At 34.5% G+C, this 18,757-nt stretch overlaps 3 protein-coding genes across 5 annotated transcripts in view; 1 reads left to right on the top strand and 2 right to left on the bottom strand.

The window, feature by feature from the left end:
• The window catches only part of LOC127850877 (uncharacterized), a 141,139-nt gene that overhangs the window by 19,864 nt on the left and 102,518 nt on the right, over positions 1-18,757 (top strand). The window contains exons 6-10 of the mRNA XM_052384267.1: positions 1,263-1,420; positions 10,200-10,264; positions 11,401-11,887; positions 12,345-12,459; positions 13,298-13,422. Of these exons, the coding sequence (XP_052240227.1) occupies positions 1,263-1,420; positions 10,200-10,264; positions 11,401-11,887; positions 12,345-12,459; positions 13,298-13,422 (950 nt within the window). The remainder of the gene's footprint in view (positions 1-1,262; positions 1,421-10,199; positions 10,265-11,400; positions 11,888-12,344; positions 12,460-13,297; positions 13,423-18,757) is intronic.
• On the bottom strand, positions 13,707-14,922 carry LOC127850880 (uncharacterized). The gene is made up of 3 exons (XM_052384271.1): positions 14,717-14,922; positions 14,306-14,579; positions 13,707-14,159 (listed from the first exon to the last, which is right to left on the bottom strand). Exons 1-3 carry the CDS (start codon positions 14,908-14,910, stop codon positions 13,851-13,853), a joined length of 777 nt encoding a protein of 258 aa, XP_052240231.1. The 5' UTR covers positions 14,911-14,922; the 3' UTR covers positions 13,707-13,850.
• On the bottom strand, positions 14,833-18,038 carry LOC127850878 (zinc finger protein 862-like). Of its 3 annotated transcripts, XR_008035548.1 has the most exons (4): positions 17,092-18,038; positions 16,426-16,830; positions 15,963-16,081; positions 14,833-14,846 (listed from the first exon to the last, which is right to left on the bottom strand). XR_008035548.1 is itself a non-coding variant. In XM_052384269.1 (3 exons), exons 1-3 carry the CDS (start codon positions 17,894-17,896, stop codon positions 16,032-16,034), a joined length of 1,260 nt encoding a protein of 419 aa, XP_052240229.1. In that variant the 5' UTR covers positions 17,897-18,038; the 3' UTR covers positions 15,889-16,031. The 3 variants fall into 3 exon arrangements, 2 of the variants coding, with proteins under 2 accessions (XP_052240229.1, XP_052240228.1); XM_052384269.1 differs by lacking the exon at positions 14,833-14,846 and having other exon boundaries at positions 15,889-16,081; XM_052384268.1 differs by lacking the exon at positions 14,833-14,846 and having other exon boundaries at positions 15,889-16,081; positions 16,370-16,830; positions 17,092-18,036.

Raw genomic sequence — 18,757 nt, 5'->3', positions numbered from 1 at the left:
TAGTAGTAGTCGTAGTAGAGTCTCGTAGCAGTCTAGTAGTAGTAGTAGAATTAGTAGTACTCCTTCTAGTAGTAGTAGTAGTATTGGTAGTAGTATTCGTAGTTATCAGTACTAGTAGTAGTAGTAGTAGTAGTAGTAGTAGTAGCTGTAGTAGGAGTAGTAGTAGTAGTAGTAGTAGCAGTAGTAATAGTAGTAGTAGTAGTTGTAGTAGTAGTAGTAGTAGTAGAAGTAGTAGTAGTAGTAGTAGTAGTAGTAGTAGTAGTAGTAGTAGTAGTAGTAGTAGTAGTAGTAGTAGTAGTAGTAGTAGTAGTAGAAGTAGTAGTAGTAGTAGTAGTAGTAGTAGTAGTAGTAGTAGTAGTAGTAGTAGTAGTAGTAGTAATAATAGTAGAAGTAGCAGTTGTTGTTGTCTTTATAGTTATATTAGGTATTTAAATTAGCAGCCTGTGACAGTTTCGGTATGCTGCTGTTGTTGTAGTTTAATATGTTGGCTAATGTGTTATTTCATAAATATAAATGTATGTTATATCACAAACATGGAATTTCAACATATAGAACACATTATTAAATAATATCTTTAAAATTATAATCGGCGAGATGATTAACGAGATGATTTAATGAATGTGCTCATCTTTGGTGACACTTTTCACAATGTCACCACTGTAAATTAGCAATTACTTCGTTAGACGATTTGTATTTTTGTAAAAATAAAATTGGGAAACGACATAAATTATTCGTCATTGATGCAAAGCCTAGGACTCCAAACAATATATTGTTGTTTAGCAAAACTAAATACTAACTAGAAAACTAAATACTAACTATACGCAATATAAACTAAATACTTATCATAAATCGGTCACTTTTAAAACATGTTTTATCATTCACAATATTAATGGCAAAACACTATCGTAGTTGTATATAAAGCAGTGCAGCGAAATTTCCCTTGATCTTCGGTAGAAAACAATAATGGCTACCTCTGTCTCGTTCTTAAAGTATTACCGCATTACTTCTTGTTAATACAACCACGCTTTTTAACAGTTGAGATAACGTTTTTATTGTTTGACTCGTTAATAGATTTGTTTTTTAAAAGCAATATATGCACACTAACGATCTTACTGGTATGCGTTATCTTATCTTACTAAATACTAGGTACATCCGGATTTTAAGCGATTTTTTGTAATGTTATATTAAATTGTCGTCTCTTCAAAAGAACATAAATTGTGTTCGATAACATATATTTATTTTTAAGCTTCTTTTGTTACTAGGCACATGCCTAGTGACGGGTGGAACAAACACTGGCGTTACAAAACTAGTTGGAGAATGCGTTCGTGACTTCAACGATAGCGTAAGAGGCAAAAATGACACATGTTTGGCTATCGGAATAATCAACTTGGGTCACAACAATAATACAGGCTTATTGCAGGTGCGTATTTATATTTCATGTTTACACATCCAAGTAGAAAAGTTATGGGTAAATACATGGGTAAAATGGGTAAAAAATTTTTTTTACTAACAACATGCGACGCACATGACAATAACTTTTGACCCAGGGGTCCGATCAAAATTCCAAATAGTGCACCGTCGCACATATGCTCATAGCTACCATGTGTATAAGTTTCAAGGTTCTACTGCTAATAGTGTAGGAGGAGAAAGTGTCCGACCATGCCCACCAAAAATTTTGTTTTAACATAAATTCTTCATTTATTCACCAATTTACTTCAAATTAATACTGAACATCTCTTATGACAACACGGTCTATCTCGACCATCCGTGTCCACATTTACCATCCCAAGGCCATTGATAAAGGTAAAGGCTGCTTGGTTTCCGTCCTCTTCCAAATTTATCGAGAGGTACTACTTCCCCGTCCCCCTCACAATTTTTTTCGTGCCCAAAATTTTTCGTACCCAATTATTTTTCGTACCCTATTTTTTTCGTACCCAATTTTTTTTCGCACCCACAATTTTTCGTACCCATTTTTTTTTCGTACCAAAATATTTGTCCGTACCCAATTTTTTTCTTAACCAATTTTTTTTTCAAAACCATTTTTTTTCCTAGCACCCAAATTTTTATTCGTACCTAAAATATTTTTCGTACCCTAATTGTTTTTCGTACCCAATTTTTTTTCGTACCCAATTTTTTTTTCGTACCCAATTTTTTATCCTACCTAAATTTTTTTCGTAACCAAAATTCTTTTCTTACCCAAAATATTTTTCGTACCCAAATTCTTTAGGCATATTTTTTCGTACCCAAAATATTCGTACCCAAATTTTGTTTCGTACCCAAAATTGTGTTTTAACATAACTTCTTCATTTATTCACCAATTTACTTCAAATTAATACTGAACATCTTTTATGACAACACGGTCTATCTCGCATCCATGTCCACATTATCCACTCCGGGGCCCAACCATCATAGGCCTTGTCCACCCAAAATTGCTTTTAATATAACATCTATGCGACGTGGGGATACGCGTCGGCCTCTGCCGCGCCACTTCTAGTTATAACTGTGGAAATCCTCATTGAGAACGTATAAACGATTGTTGTATGCACACCCGTTGTGGTCATCCAGTTGGTAATGTTAGTTTTTCACAAAGTGTATACATAACATCTCCATTATGATTACATTTTCAAACCTGAACATTATATTACTTATATATGGACGAAAAGCATGCTACAAACGAAGAGACTGAAACGTCCTGACTTTAACTTGAAATATCCCGTCTACTTATATGCTATTCGCCATCTCTGTTTATCTTACACATAATACAAGTGAGATTAATATCTAACAAAATTGCATTCACAAGGCTGCAAATAGATATGCCAAACAAATGAAAAGAATATAATGTAACATCCCACCAAGATACCAATAAAATTTATCAAGCATGAGTTAGAATGGAAAATTATTTTCCTAACAAAGGGGTATATAATACAAAGACTTCATTAAACTCATGAATTTTAATTAGCCATTTTACTTGTAATGAAATGCAACCATCACTATTTTATAATACCTGTATATGTTATATGTGGCATTTAAATGCTTTTACAATAGAATGCAATGTTTAAACTAGAAATGGCGCGGTAGAGGCCGACGCGTATCCCCACGCCGCATGTTTGACCCAGGGCGCCCCAGGGTTGGTAATAGGGCCATGCATAATTGAGATTGACCGTATTGTCATAAGAAAGGTTCAGTATCAAATAGAAGTGAATCGGTGTAGAAATGAAGAAGTTATAGTAAAAGGCAATTTTGGGTGGGTGTGGCCTATGTGGGCGGGGCGTCCCAGGGTTGGTAATGGGGCAATGCATAGTTGAGATTGTCCGTATTGTCATAAGAGAAGTTCAGTATCAATTAGAAGTGAATCGGTGTAGAAATGAAGAAATTATAGTAAAAGGCAATTTTGGGTGGGTGTGGCCTATGTGGGCGGGGCGCCCCAGGGTTGGTAATGGGGCCATGCATAGTTGAGATTGACCGTATTGTCATGAGAGAAGTTCAGTATCAATTAGAAGTGAATCGGTGTAGAAATGAAGAAGTTATAGTAAAAGGCAATTTAGGGTGGGTGTGGCCTATGTGGGCGGGGCGCCCCAGGTTTGGTAATGGGGCCATTCATAGTTGAGATTGACCGTATTGTCATAGGAGTCGTTCAGTATCAATTTGAAGTGAATCGGTGTAGAAATGAAGAAATTATAGTAAAATGCAATTTTGGGGCGGCGTGGTCTTTGTGGGCGGGGCGCTCCAGGGTTGGTAATGGGGCCATGTATAGTTGAGATTGACCGTATTGTCATAAGAGAAGTTCAGTATCAATTAGAAGTGAATCGGTGTAGAAATGAAGAAGTTATAGTAAAAGGCAATTTTGGGTGGGTGTGGCCTATGTGGGCGGGGCGACCCAGGGTTTGTAATGGGGCCATGCATAGTTGAGATTGACCGTATTGTCATAAGAGAGGTTCAGTATCAATTTGAAGTGAATCGGTGTAGAAATGAAGAAATTATAGTAAAAGGCAATTTTGGGTGGGCGTGGTCTATGTGGGCGGGGCGCCCCAGGGTTTGTAATGGGGCCATTCATAGTTGAGATTGACCGTATTGTCATAAGAGATGTTCAGTATCAATTTGAAGTAAATGGGTGTAGAAATGAAGAAGTTAATGTAAAATAACATAACAAAATGAGTGAAAATCTCTGACCCGGCCCCACCCCAACCCCCATAACTTTTGACCCAGGGGTCAGATCAAAATTCCGAATAGTGCACCGTCGCACATATGCTAATAGCTACCATGTGTGTAAGTTTCAAGGTTCTAGTGCTAATAGTGTAGGAGATAATAGTGGCCAGGACGGACGGACGGACAGACAGACATACGGACAGACGGCGGAGATAACCACAATATCCCCACGTTTTTCAAAAAGCGTGGGGATAAAAAGCAAGCGTTAGCATTTACTATTATTTTTAATAGAGACTTAGTCGCGAGGATAGGTCGGTATTACAATAACACGACGCTTATGTATCTCTTTAATACTTCGCTTGTAATACGGATTTAAAGGAAAGCGTCACTATTTATGTATACATTCTTCGTGTCTTGTATATGGAGGAATAAAAGTATATATATATATATATATATATATATATATATATATATATATATATATATATATATATATATATATATATATATTCTAAAACACATTTAACTGTCACAGAGATTAGAAATTGAACGCAAAAATAACACAAACAATTGGTCATCGAAATTACGGGACATTCTCAACCAAACCGGTTTTAATATATGGCTTTCCCGAATCTGTGAACTCTAATAAACTAATCCCGTTACTTAAAAACAGATTACGAGACCAGTATATCACTAACTGGAATATAAGTGTCACATCATCTAGTTCAATAATATCGGGAATGAATATCACTTTGTTATTAAATGCCCTTACTATGCCGATGTTAGTAATACATGAATTCAAAAGTATTATAGATCTCGCCCAAATATATTCAAGTTTATCGAACTTCTTAATAGTTCAAATAAAATAGTGTCAAGAAAACTAGCCATGTTTTGTATAAAATGCTTTTAAATGTGAAAAATGTCTTATATATGTACGATAGATAATATATTTTTCACAAAGACAATAAACTTACAATAATGTTATACGTGTTTCAATTATTAAACTACATTTTAACATTATGTTTTAACCTCATCCATGTGACATTCTCACTAAAACATGCTCTTTTTCATTGCTTTTTTTAAATTATATTTCTTCGAAATGATGGATGTTTTGTAATTAATTTAAACGCATGCTGTTATTGCATATGTATGTTTCTGACGATGAGCTATATATATGCTTAAGTCGAAATAAACTATTCTGTTCTGTTCTACATACACAAACATTTTGAAGAATATACTGAAGTCATAATGCTGTTAAAGTGGTCAATTAGTGTAAGTTTATTGCCGATTCAATTAGTATTCACTTTTCACGATTCATATACAAACATAGAAGCTGTGTGTGCAAACTATTTAGACTATATTTGGTAATGCGAATAATCGAACACAATAACAGTTTACTCATGCTGTATATCTGCTTACAAAACATAACAGCTTATTACTGATATAATTTGTGCGCATCAATATACGCATTTACAAATTGTTAAATAATTATATAGGGTCAGGATTGCCTAAATGGTCCATGTATATATCGTCTTTTCGTTTTGCATTCGACACAACGAAATATTAGTTAATATTCCGATTTTCAAATAAACGAAACGAGAAAAAACGAAACTAAAATTAACTTCTTTAGATCGTTTTCGTTGAACTTATTATAAAACAAAACACGAAATCTATTTCCCCTGTTCATATTTCGTATAAAAAAAGCAAAGATTAAAACGGATTGTTTGGTCCCGTTTACAGTTCTCGGTTTGATATTGCGGTAAACGAAAAACGAGTGGCGCTGTTCAAAGGTCTACAAATAAACATGTATAGAAATTTGCTCTGTGCTGCTGTCTTGGGATGTAACTTTTGTGCGTTTTTTCCCTTTCATAAGAATAAATCACTAATTTCCATCAGCATGGCTTCTTACCTGCTTTTTTCGGGGAGGAAATGACACGCCTTAAGGGAAGAAGACGTAGATATTTTCAGTTGGTTTTCCAGGTATTGTATTTTTCGAAATTGAAATGATCATCATTTTGATATCTAAATGTTTCCCGACGTATCGGTATTTCATGTCGATCCATTTGAATAGATAGACTCGTATGACACGTCTTGTTCTTTGCCATAATACTATGTACATGGAGTACTAATTAAAAAAAACTCGTTTTAGTCCTATTATAAGGGGGAGGTCTTTTTTTATATCCCTTTCCCTGAGTCTCGTATTCCTATTATTATTCACCCCTTAGACCTGGATGGCGTTTTAAGCAGCAAAACAATTGGCGGTGGCTGCTTCAATGTCCTCTATGTTTTACTTTTACTTTTAACGTTACCTTACATAATACAATGTTAAAGTTGTATTCGTACTGCCACTATTGAAAGAAAGAACAGGCCAAAAAAAGAATAAATAAAAAAATGTTTAAATACTATGGAATGGTAAAATGTCTAAGAACAAAAACATGTAATATTCAACAACTGAACGATGATATGTCTAGTGATTTAAGCACTAAACAAGAATGATAACCAAACACCTTATATGAAACAGTTTTGCATTTGACGAAAATAAAATAAACTTAAATAATAGTCATGAATGAGCATATTTAATAACTTATTAAACAACATATTTTATGTTCTGGAAAGAGCGCCCAAGATTTAGTTAATGCTTACAGAATATTTACCTTCCAATGATATTATAACGCCGATAAAAAAATATATAAAGAAGGCGAATATAATGCGTCACACCTATAGAAACTACTTCCACGCGTTGAAATGTTCCGTTTTAGACCCTAGTTGTCTCCTGAAATGAAACTCGAAAACCATTATAGAAAAGCTTTTACATTTATAACTATACATACAGGATTTGCTGAGTCAAGAATATACTAGTATATGAGTGTCAGAGCTTATTTTATTGAATAGTTCTTCTAGGAGGTTTTGGTCATGAGCCGCGAAGAGGAGCGCGTTTGCATGCATCTGTTAAAGTACATGCATTAGTCGAAAAGTGTATTGAATTTACATGTCAAGCAATAATACGGGGCTGTTAAACAGATATGAATTCAATGAAGTAAGTTATTCGATTGTTTTAGTTACTTGAAGAGAAAAACTTCGCTGAACAAAGAATTGTATTGAGCCATGATTATCGAAATGCACGTTAATAAAATCAAATGATTTTAAACATAAGCATGCATGTACATTTGTATCATAATTCAATGTTACTAGATCTATTCTTTTTCCCATTAGACTAGCAAACAATAGCTTTCCCAAAACTCGCCAAGGCTCGCGCTCCCGGTGTTCTAAGCCTCGCAACATAAACTTCTCTCTTTTAAACGCTAACCTAGTATTCTATTTATCCCATTGATTTTTTTTCTACTTGACATTTAGCATAAATAGATCAAATAACCTTAACAATAATTTAAATCCATTCTTAAAAGCGCTTAAAATCCATATCTAACGAATGTAACCATGTGTAGTGATATAAAATGTACTTGTTCTGATACGCAAAATAGTCTTAAAAATTTCACACACATACTGTAAAATGAAAAAAAATATCAACATATGCCTCGATTCAATTTTACGCAGCATGCAAATTGTAACACATTACGACCGCGAAAAGAAGATTTTACTTTAATATAATTCATTTTATTTTCGAACAAAAATTTTCAAAATCCAATATGGTGGCGATTGCTCCTGACAAATTGATGTCGATGTCAACATACATGTACATGCAGATTTACACACAGAGTTGTTCCAAACATAAATTATCAAAAAAACTATAATCGTCTAATTGTTTCATGGACGCGGCAGATTTTGATGGCGTCTAGATCTAGCCTTCACACACTGTAGTTAAGCTTCGAAACACGTGCTGCAAACGGGCTATTTGTACTGAACAGACTTTCTTTGATAAAATAACAAAGACAAAGTTTATTCATCAAAGAAAATTCCCTTACGTTTACTTACATCCAAAAGCATAACAATTCGAATAGACTACTGAACCAAAATACACCCATCAGTATGTTCTACACACACAATTTCACATCCAATTAGGCACGCACATTCTGAAAATCAATAACACGAGTAAGCTAGATCTACATGTAGATCTAAATCCTTCGTCTCATCGGTTCCATCCGAGGTAAGTAGTCCATAGAATATGCACTTTTTCATAATTACATCAAGGATACATTAACACGAAAAAATGTGCGTCTTCAATGTTCTATTCCCAGACATCGCAAACTAGTTTCGTGTACACCAAAAGATGACATCACATATTGTTGGAAAATGACGCAATAAGAATTTTATTATATGACGCCGTCAATCAGCTGATTCATTATACGGATGACTAAAAATTATGTCCCTTGACTAGATCTAAAGGTTGAAGGTCGTATAATTTTAAAGCTAAAGTTTTCTCGACTCTAGAGATTTCTTATGAAAAATCATTCAGTGGTAGAATAAAAAGTAGTCCGTGCACACGACAGGTTTGTTCAACAAGGTTGGAAAAAGGCTAGTTTATTCCATGGGGTGTAATACCGTCAATGTTGGGGTGAAGATGGGATAAATTTGTATCACAAATTAATGTTACTAAATCTATAATTTTTCCCATAAGACTAGCAAACAATAGCTGTCCCAAAACTCGACTATTCTTTTTCTATAATTATGTACATGTACATGTATGTATTCAAAATAATAATATATAAGGGAGAAAACTGCGCAAAAAGAGCCATCATGACTTATTTCCCCAAAACAGCAGCGAAGCGCCCCTCGTTTTCCGTTTACCGTTTTATCAATTCAAGAACGTTAAATGAAAGCAGGGACTATGTTTCCATTTTCAAATATTGATTTTTGTATAATTAAAATTTAAACGAAATATCAATAGGGAAGTATGTTTCGTGTTTTGTTTTGTTAAACCGAAAAATGATACAACAAACTCAATTTTGTTTTTGATTTTTCGTTCTTGATCCGGCTATAAGAAAATCGGAAAGTGAACAAATATACGTTAATTCTTGTTTTTCGTTGTTTCGAATGCAAATTGAAAAAGGAAAATTCGGTATTTACAAGGACCCTAAATCCGTGTTGTCTTATGTACTAATGCAAAGTGCTTTCTAGTCCCAAAATTGTGCTATAAAGAAACAACAAATTTGAAATGTTAAATGAATTCGAAAATGGCACGTGAGTATTTTGTAGTTAATGCCAGGAATTAGAATTCAGTTTCGAAATTGATTTTACAAATTTAGATGTATTATTTTCCCGTTAATAAGGACCAGATGATCTGTTAAGTGACTGTGGGCACTCCAAATTGATGCAATTTTGAAACACTCAAAATCAATTTCAGCTAAACTAAATCAATACTTACACATACTCAATGAGAAGTGATCCACAGTGATAACGGAACAGATATTAACGAATGATTACCGGCGCATATGAGACAGTTTACCAATATTACTTCACTGTCTTCTTATTAGTTTGTAAATGCCTTTTCATGGACAATTTTAAAATAATAACACATTTTCATCGAATTTATTTTGTATCAATATGGACATATCCTGGAAATAAAACGTATAACTTCAAATATATTGGACAAAATAAACTTGTTATATACTTTGGGCATGTTTACGTTTGTCAAAAACCCATTAATACTCAAAATCAACGAATAGTTCGTAAACTATTTCGAAACATAAAGTTAACACAAAACACATCAATGTTTCTTATAGCAATAGTCAAAATTTCAACGACGGATGTGGTCGGGGAAACATTGATTTAAAGCGATACAAAATGTTTGTCTTTATTTTTTGTGTCACAGTACAATACATGTGAATTTCCGACTACGATATTCAAATTACGAGCGACCGCGAGATTGGCTTCGGCAGGTTTGTAAGCTCGACGGAAATTAAAATGCAGTATATCGTCTCAAAAAAGATGTTACCATACCACATCTAGCATTGAAATTTTGTCTATTGTTATAAGGATAACTATGATTGTTAAGGGGTTAACTTTATTTTACGAAATGTTTGCGAAACACTCGTTGACATTGAGTATTTATGTTACTTAAATATGTAAATAATAAATCATATGTATATTGATTTCAGGAAGAAAAACGATTTGGTATTGACGACGACGGAACCATATTTCTCGTGGACTTTAGTGGAAAAAGGTACACCTATTGATGAACGGATATGCGTCTTAAGTGTAAAATTACCTCATTGTTGTTATACGTAGTGTTTGGAAAAAATGTTTAACCAAACATAATACTGAAAAATCCGTGTCACTCAAAAATTAAAGAAAAGGGTTGTAATGGATACCCGATCTTTATGGACAATCAGTAACAGCCACAACCGGAATCATTTTAAGATGATCTGTTACTAGTCCATCTGAAATTAAGTCTAAAACGGCCCGCATTGTATCGACATCAACAGTGCTTGCTCCCAATTTTTCATTGGCTCACTATTAATACCAATTTCAGAAAAATGACTACTGTTGGTTGGACATTTCTTATATGGTGGTGAGAAAAGGAGCACATTAAGCACATTCGCGTACATTTTTATATTCTTCAAATAAAAATTACAAATTTAACTCTGTAATCTATTATCTGTTTGCTATATATCTACTAAATGTTAAATTGCAACGCGTGCTTCTATTATGAGAACATAATTAAATCATGAATATGCACAGTCGACATTTTCTGCATAAACCTGGATGTAAAGTGTGTGCATTGTTTTCTTTAAGTGTTTAATAAGAATTGGTTGTTAACTTCACTTGACGTTTAGTAAAAGTGTAGTGAACCTGTTTTAGTTACGTAACAAGAAATCGCGTAAAATGAAAATGTACTGTTATATTTCTGTCGGTAAGATGTATTTTAATAGTGGTTTTAATTATGTGTTGGTTGGTGTTTGAGTACTACTTATTGTGAAGTTATGTTAATATCACAGCTGGACAAATATATGCTCCGTTATGTCATCATGGAATATGTCTTCAGTTTCACGCACACAAATATTTACGTATTAAAACTTAAATAAAACAATAAATTTATATCAGTGATTTATAAAAGATTAAAAAAAATTCAGTTCAGATTTCGACAATTTAGCAACACCTTATTCTTATCCAAAACTTTTTTGATTCGTTACAGCCATCGGCTTATCAATGATCAATTTTAGTGATAAATTATCCGATTTCCACATAATTTGAAGGGAAACACAAATTTAGATCTTCATGTTTTGATAATGGACATGTTCATCATAATGTTTGCTTTTACTATTCTTTGATTGAAAATATATATCGTGTTGATTTAAGGTGGACTTTTAATCAAGCAGTACTGCCTAAATATTGTAATACTACTACAACAAATGTCCCGAAATGTGAGAGAAACAAAGATATTGGTACGGATGGTTCATCCCCAGTTAAAGAGGGTGATGGTACGGATGGTTCATCTCCAGTTAAAGAGGGTGATGGTACGGATAGTTCATTGCCATTGAAAGAGGGTGATGGTACGGATGGTCCATCGCAAGTTAAAGAGGGTGATGGTGCGGATGGTTCATCGTCAGTTAAAGAGGGTGATGGTACGGATGGTTCATCTTCAGCTAAAGAGGGTGAGGGTTCGGATAGTTCATCGCAATTGAAAGAGGGTGATGGTACGGATGGTTCATCGCCTATTAAAGAGGGTGATGGTACGGAGGGTTCATCGCCATTTACATTTAAAAAGGGTGACATCGTAAAGATCGAAAAGATAAGCAGCAACCAAAAGACGTCGCAGAACCTAAAAGGAATTATGATTGAACAGGTGGGTTTGTCCAAACTGTCTTAACAGTTACTATTTATCGATTTAGATACATTGTTGTAATTAGACAATATAAACGCCACATATCTACACATTTATAAAATACTGCAAGACAAATACTGTAGAATAAGCTGAAAATGAAAAAAATGCATTAATGCATCCCTCAACCTTGTCATCTAGTCATCCATACCATGCCACGAATAGAATAAAACGGACGAGCAAACTGCATCTTGGCAAAATGTTTTGTGAGAAAGACGAGCATAACGTCAACCGCTTGACCTTTAGTTGTCAAAGCCAGTGCTTTTCACATAGACCATGACATGTTTAATATTGAACAGTTCTCATTGAACATGTGTTTAAAAAAATAAAATTCAACAATTTCTTTCTCGTTTACATAGCATTTAGTATGCATGCATCTAAACCAGAGATAACACCGAGAAAACCGTTTGTTCCTTTTTAGACAATCGGTAAAATTGGAACAGTAATCACAGTGGACACAAATCTTGATCTCCAGATTCAAGTATGCGGGACTAAATGGCATTACCAACCACATGATGTTACATTTCTGTCTCCAAGTAAGTCTACCGCTTGTGTGTTATTTGTCAATAGTAAACTAACTAAGGAATATTCTAAGTATTTTTAGGTGACATAAATAAATTGTGAATAGTTGTTTTGCTTATCCCGTAAAACGGATAATACAATTAAAAAAGAGATATAAAATATGAATTCAAGAAGAGCATCGCCGTTACAACAATATACACTTGTGACTCGCAGACAAAATTTTACCTTTGCCTATCTTTTCCTCGACCAAGAGGATCATTGCGGATATATTGCTGATTTATCTATGTTACCACTGTTCGAAAATGACGCAGAAAAACGGTTACATCGGGCAAAAAAAAATGATGATGTATGTTTCGTTTTAGCTTGCGAAATAAGGATCGTTCAATTGCTCATATTGTGATTGTTCACACAATTCACACCAAAGGTATAGCTTTATCGTGTGCACAAAGCAAATATTTTAGTATTGTTATGCTTTGTGTCTTGAAATGTAATTGTATTTTTAAATCATACTTTTTTCAATCTGAAATGTGCTTCTATTAAAATCTAAGATGAGATCTTGTATATTCGTTTTGCATTCCATTCTTTTTTACGTATATTGAAAAATATTATTGTTATTGACTTCTTTCGTTCATTATCTGAGGAAAACATCGATATGTGTTTTTTTTTACAATTTTTTTTTCAAGATTTGTGCTTGCAATTTCACTAGATGGATTGTATTGCTTAAGGTAGCTCGATACAAGACCAACTAAATAATCTTGATCTCGAAATAATATACAATTACATAATTAACGATGTTCTCAAATAGCAATTTATTCTAACAACACATTCAAAACGAGTGTACACTGTTTTCAGAGAAATTGAATAAACAATTGAAGAAATGGTTGAAGAACCACGTGCATATGCAGAACCCATTGGTGAATTTCGTTTTGTCGGGAGAAGCAGACGAAATGAAAGACCAACTGCACAAAGCTATACGGGTAAGTATAAACCGAGCAAGATAAAAATTGCTCTTTAATGGATGCATTCTAAACGTGCCATTTGTTGTTATGTTATGTGAATACGTTTATCCTTTACATTCTTTTTATGCTGTTATAATGATTATGATGCATTACTGACCATTGTTGTAAATTGTTCGAGCCATAAACACTTTTTCTGGCGAAAGGTGAATCTCTTATAATAACGCTGCTGCTGTGATGTGAAGGTTACTACCATGCTGGTAAATTGTGGTTTGGTAGGTGATCTTTCTTGCAGGCTTCGCGAAATCGGAAAAAAACTGCCGGTCATCCGGACAGGCATTTCAGAAAATGTGCCGGTCCGGAGAAAATTTAGCCGGACCGAAAAAAAACAACAACACAACTATGTACATTAAGAAAAACCCTTTATTTTAGCTCAACAAGCCTTTATTCTAATAAGACAGCAGTTTTTCAGTGTTTGTCATCTCGTCTTGAAAGTCTTCGCAATCTTCTTCGATTTCCATATCTTCTTCATCATTGTCACACAGTTTGTCAATCTCCTTTTCGAAGTTAGTGATTTGTACCACACTGGGCACAGGCACTTCAGCATCTTCCTCTGAGTCGGAGTGAGTGGAGTCTGATTCCAGGCATATCACTGCACTTGAAGAAGTTGATGGGGCAGAAATGTCTGTGGTTTCTGGGTCATGCTTACGCTTGCGACTGCGTGTGTAAGATGTCCGTCTTCCACCAGAAGGCTCAGCCTGAAAAGTTAAATTTCCAATGCCCAATCAATATTATAACAAATAGTATAAACAATACTTTGCCAAAACATGGTGGAGGTACTGCACATAGTGGCTGGTTGCATGTTTTAATATTGTAAATGAGCTTGACTTCAAGTTAAGCTTACCAGCCATGAATCTATAGCAGATTCTGGATTGAAGGCATCTATGCTGGGTGACAACAGCTTGACGGTCATCAGGTCCAGTAGAACAGTTTCCCCCATCTTTTGCCTCCTGCAAGTTTTGAGGAGTTTCAGCTGTGAGAATGCGGTCTCGCAACGCACACTAGTGGATGGGAGCGTCAACAGCAGGTCAATCACTAGGGTGATATTTGGCAGATCATCTGCCACTGCTCCTGTCAGTACCTGGTCCCATCCCAGGTCTGATAAGTCGTTGCCATGCCTGAAAACATTATCATTACATAGGTATTCAACCGAATGTACCCGGAAGTATATTATTTCTGTGTTGTTTTTCTTCAAATAATTTAAAGAGTTCAATTGAAACGGTTTCCTAACTAAAACAAACAACACAAAACTTACTTTTTTGGCACCAGTTTCTTCAAAAGTTTCCACTCGTTTATTGCTGCCACTGGTGTGAACTCTGCCACCGCACGCTTCAGCGTTTTCTCAAAATGGGAACACACCAGTTGAACGTCCTCATCACCATATTCTGAAATAAAGGTAACACATGCTAAAACTTTAACCATTTTATGTGATGAAATATACGCAACCATAAACTTTTTATCTATAAGAGACAAATTGTAACTAATGATGTAATTATTAGTATTATAATTATTATATGTTGTTTCTGTTTATTGAAATAAGCAACACAACCATTGCAGCTTGCTCTTTGGTGATTTATGAAAAAAATTATGTACTCTTAAATTTTTATACATCATTCAATGTTCCATTATTATGAGTGAAGTCAAGTCAAGTGAGGCAAAATGCAACACCATACGTTTTAGTATATAATATTACGTTTTATATAAATTATTAATATATTGGCCAAGTATGAATGTTTACATTCTAAATTTACTTAGCAAACAACTTTACTTGTTGCAGATAGGTTAATGAAATCTCCTGTTATATTAATGAACAACAAATATTTATCAGAGTTCGATCACTAGAAATACAGCACGTTTGAGAACTGATTTTTAACAGAAAGCTTTATACTATAGCCAGACAAGAGTTTTGCACTTAACTCTTAACTGCTTTCACACAGGCTGAAACGTTGGCTTATAATTATACTAGCTGTAACAACAACAAACAAACCAAAATAAAACAAACAATGAAACCCTGTAAAGACTATGCTAGCATGCAAACATTGCATTGAAAACATCAACTGAAGAAACTAAACTTCTATATCAATTGAACTTGGGCAATAACTGGGGATCAACTGAATATTAAACCTGTCAATTTGCCTAATGGCCAACTTCTCAAGTGCAGAATCTTAGTAGCATTCTGAATGTTTTTCGACTCTGTTACGAATCTTGTCTTTATGGCCTCGACCAGACTATCAATGATGCCATCTGCATAGCTCATGCTTGACGCATTACCTCTAAGCGCTATCCCTTCATGTGTTCGTTTTTGTAGAAGCTCGATGGCAGCTTCAGGTAGCCTTTCAAGCCAGCAGTCAATTTATTATTTTAATATGCAACCTACTTCTAGTAGTCATAATGATACAGATCATACTATTACTAACACTGCGATTGGTTAATATTATTGATAAGTTTATGTTTCTTTTTATTTCATGGCAAATTTTAATATTGAACGGTGACTACAGTACCTTCCTTTCTTTTCTTGTAGAATTTCCATTGTGCTTTCAATCCAGCACAGGCTATCACAGAGCGTCACATCAGATCTTTGGAGCTTGAGGGAAAGCCTCATCGCTGGGTCCAGTGCATCCTGAAGATTATATATATACATAATTATACACATTTGAAATGAATGTATGCACTTAAATTCTTTTTGCTTTCATGTTATATGTTAATCTTTATACCATACTAGTATATTAATTTAAATAGGTTTGTTACAACATGAGTGTTTGTATGTTAAATAAACAATTTATTGGTGATGAACAACCTTGCAGGTATAAAATAATGATGAAATATGTATTACATTCATGATTCTTTAATCATGTTATTGAATCTTTAAAATTACAAAAATGAAATATGATCACATTGAATTTCATACCAGTAGAAAGATACAGAACGCTAACAGATTTATATCTGTCATCAGCTTGTATAGACCTTCTGCTTTAGGATTTCCATGACTGGCAGTCGCAAGGTGGATTTCTAATGCCTGAAAAGTCTTGAGAAGCGCTGTAACTGATCTGAAGAGGTGAGGTAGCCACCTGGTTCCTGTAACTTTAGGTGGAAGCACTCCCTTGCCGATAGTGGAGATAGCTGTGAGAAGGCCAGTTTTTTGTTTGTGACTTTTCTTGTAGAAATAATGTACGCCAATGAGAAATGTCATAAGCTTTTCATACTGCTTGTTTTTCTTAATGGCATCTCTGAAGGCTAATTCCAGTCTATGCGATAAGCAATGAACATTGACTAGTTCAGAATTTATTCTTTGTTTCATCAAAGTTGATAATCCTGTACGAGAACCCGTCATGTTGGAAGCACCATCAGTACCCATGCCCACAAGTTTGTCTGAAATGTATACAGTTGGTTGATTATTGAATATTAGTTTCTTTCTGATAAAACCATTGCCATGGCAGGAGCAGAAATCATGACATTTACTTAAGCAAACATTGATTCAGTGATTCAAAGCTTATATTTACAGTTTCTTTCAATTATTTATTTGTTCAGATGCTGATGGTTTTAATTATTCACAAATTTATTTTTAAATAAATATTAAAAGAAACACAAATTTAGTTTTATCTTTTAGTGCTGGTGTTAATTTTAAATTACCTTTGTCAATATTTGTTTGTTTGAGCACATCAATTACGTGGTCATACAGGTCTGCAGATGTTGTTGATTTCGGGGAACTTGTATTCAGAAACCTCTCGGTTACATTGCCAGTTTTGGAATACCGTAAATACAATGTTTCTTGCTCAGATCCCGAGATGTCTGTAGTTCCGTCCATCAGAAAAGACAGAAAAGGAACAGCTTTACATTGTTTTTCTGTGTGAGAGAGTTCAACCTTAGCAATGTGATGGATAAAATTCACTGCTGCATGATCGTTTATATATGTTGATCCAATTTCAATTTGTTTAGCAATATCTAATTCACATAACCACTTATAATCGGAAATTGGTCTGTTGTTCTTTGCTATGGCATGAACGTTTCTAAACAGGTAACACAGTTTGTTACGCTCTGCCGCCTGCAACATTTTCAAGGCATTTCCAGCTTCGGTAGTTTTCAATTCTGAAGGCGTCAATGGCGTTGTTTTTGACATGCGTAGAGCTTTCTCATGGGGTGTTGACTTTTCATGATCAACGATTGCCGAATGCCGAAAATTACAGCTGCCTTCTACGAAAGTATTCCCTTTCACAGACACTGACCTGAATTGTGAATTTGCCCTACAGCAAGTGCAAAACATTGTTTTCGTTTCTTCGTCGTATTCAAGCCAGTCTCTTTCATTTTTCCATTTTGATTGGAAAGATCTTTCCACCCTTCGAGACTCGTACTCTTTCGCTTTTTCTTTTTTCTTATCGTCGGTTAGCTTACCTTTCTTACCTGGCTTTGCGCCATCATAAAAGCGTAAAAACGACATTTTGGATGTTTACATCCAGCGAAATATGTAACAGTTACAGGGCATCTAATTGGTCAAACTATATTTAACTGACCAATGATATCCATTTACGCATTTTAACAACGTAGACTAAAGATTGTAGAAGTATCGAAAATAAAATTGCGGTTTACTGACACTAACTTGTACAATGTAAAATGATAACATTTTTGGAGACCTATGACGAGTGCATGTTATAAAGATAATACTAGAACATTGTTTATATTTAATAAACAACCTTTTTAAAGAAATGCTTCATACAGAAATTCATACTTCAATGTCCTTATCTACTCGAAAAATATATCAAAGCTATCAAGATTTTTTGTTAGAACGCAGTTGCCGATTTTGCGACTTAGTTTGAAGTAGGTGTTGTGTAACCAGTTGGATTTGCTAATTGTACGTAACAAACTTATTGCAAACATCAAAACAATGAGCGATTTCATTTTCATGATGTAGACTGTAGTAAAAGGTTTGCCCTTCGAATTTTCAACTTTGAAAAAATATGATATGTTTGCATTCATTTCACATTTATTTTGCCGGTCACAAGGACCGACATTCTGGTTAAACCTGCCGGACCAAATGAAAAATTGCCGGTCAGGACCGACGGACCGGCAATTTCGCGAAGCCTGTTCTTGTGATATGAACTTATGTTTGTAACTGTCTGGTGAAGGGTAAGTTTGAAAGTTTTCATTCTGGTGTATAGTGCTTTTGTTACTGTGCGGGTGAAATATGAATCAGCACATACACTGCAGATTTAGTTAAAGAAGAATGGCAGGTGATCCATTTGTATTCCCTTATCTTTTTCAAATATGTGTCATTCTTACATTTTTATGATCCACCCTTTTA

Source organism: Dreissena polymorpha, chromosome 11 (genome assembly GCF_020536995.1).
Source record: "Dreissena polymorpha isolate Duluth1 chromosome 11, UMN_Dpol_1.0, whole genome shotgun sequence".
Classification (NCBI taxonomy): Eukaryota; Metazoa; Mollusca; class Bivalvia; order Myida; family Dreissenidae; genus Dreissena; species Dreissena polymorpha.
Note: the sequence above shows the minus strand (reverse complement) of the source record. Positions and strands in the feature narration are given on the sequence as shown.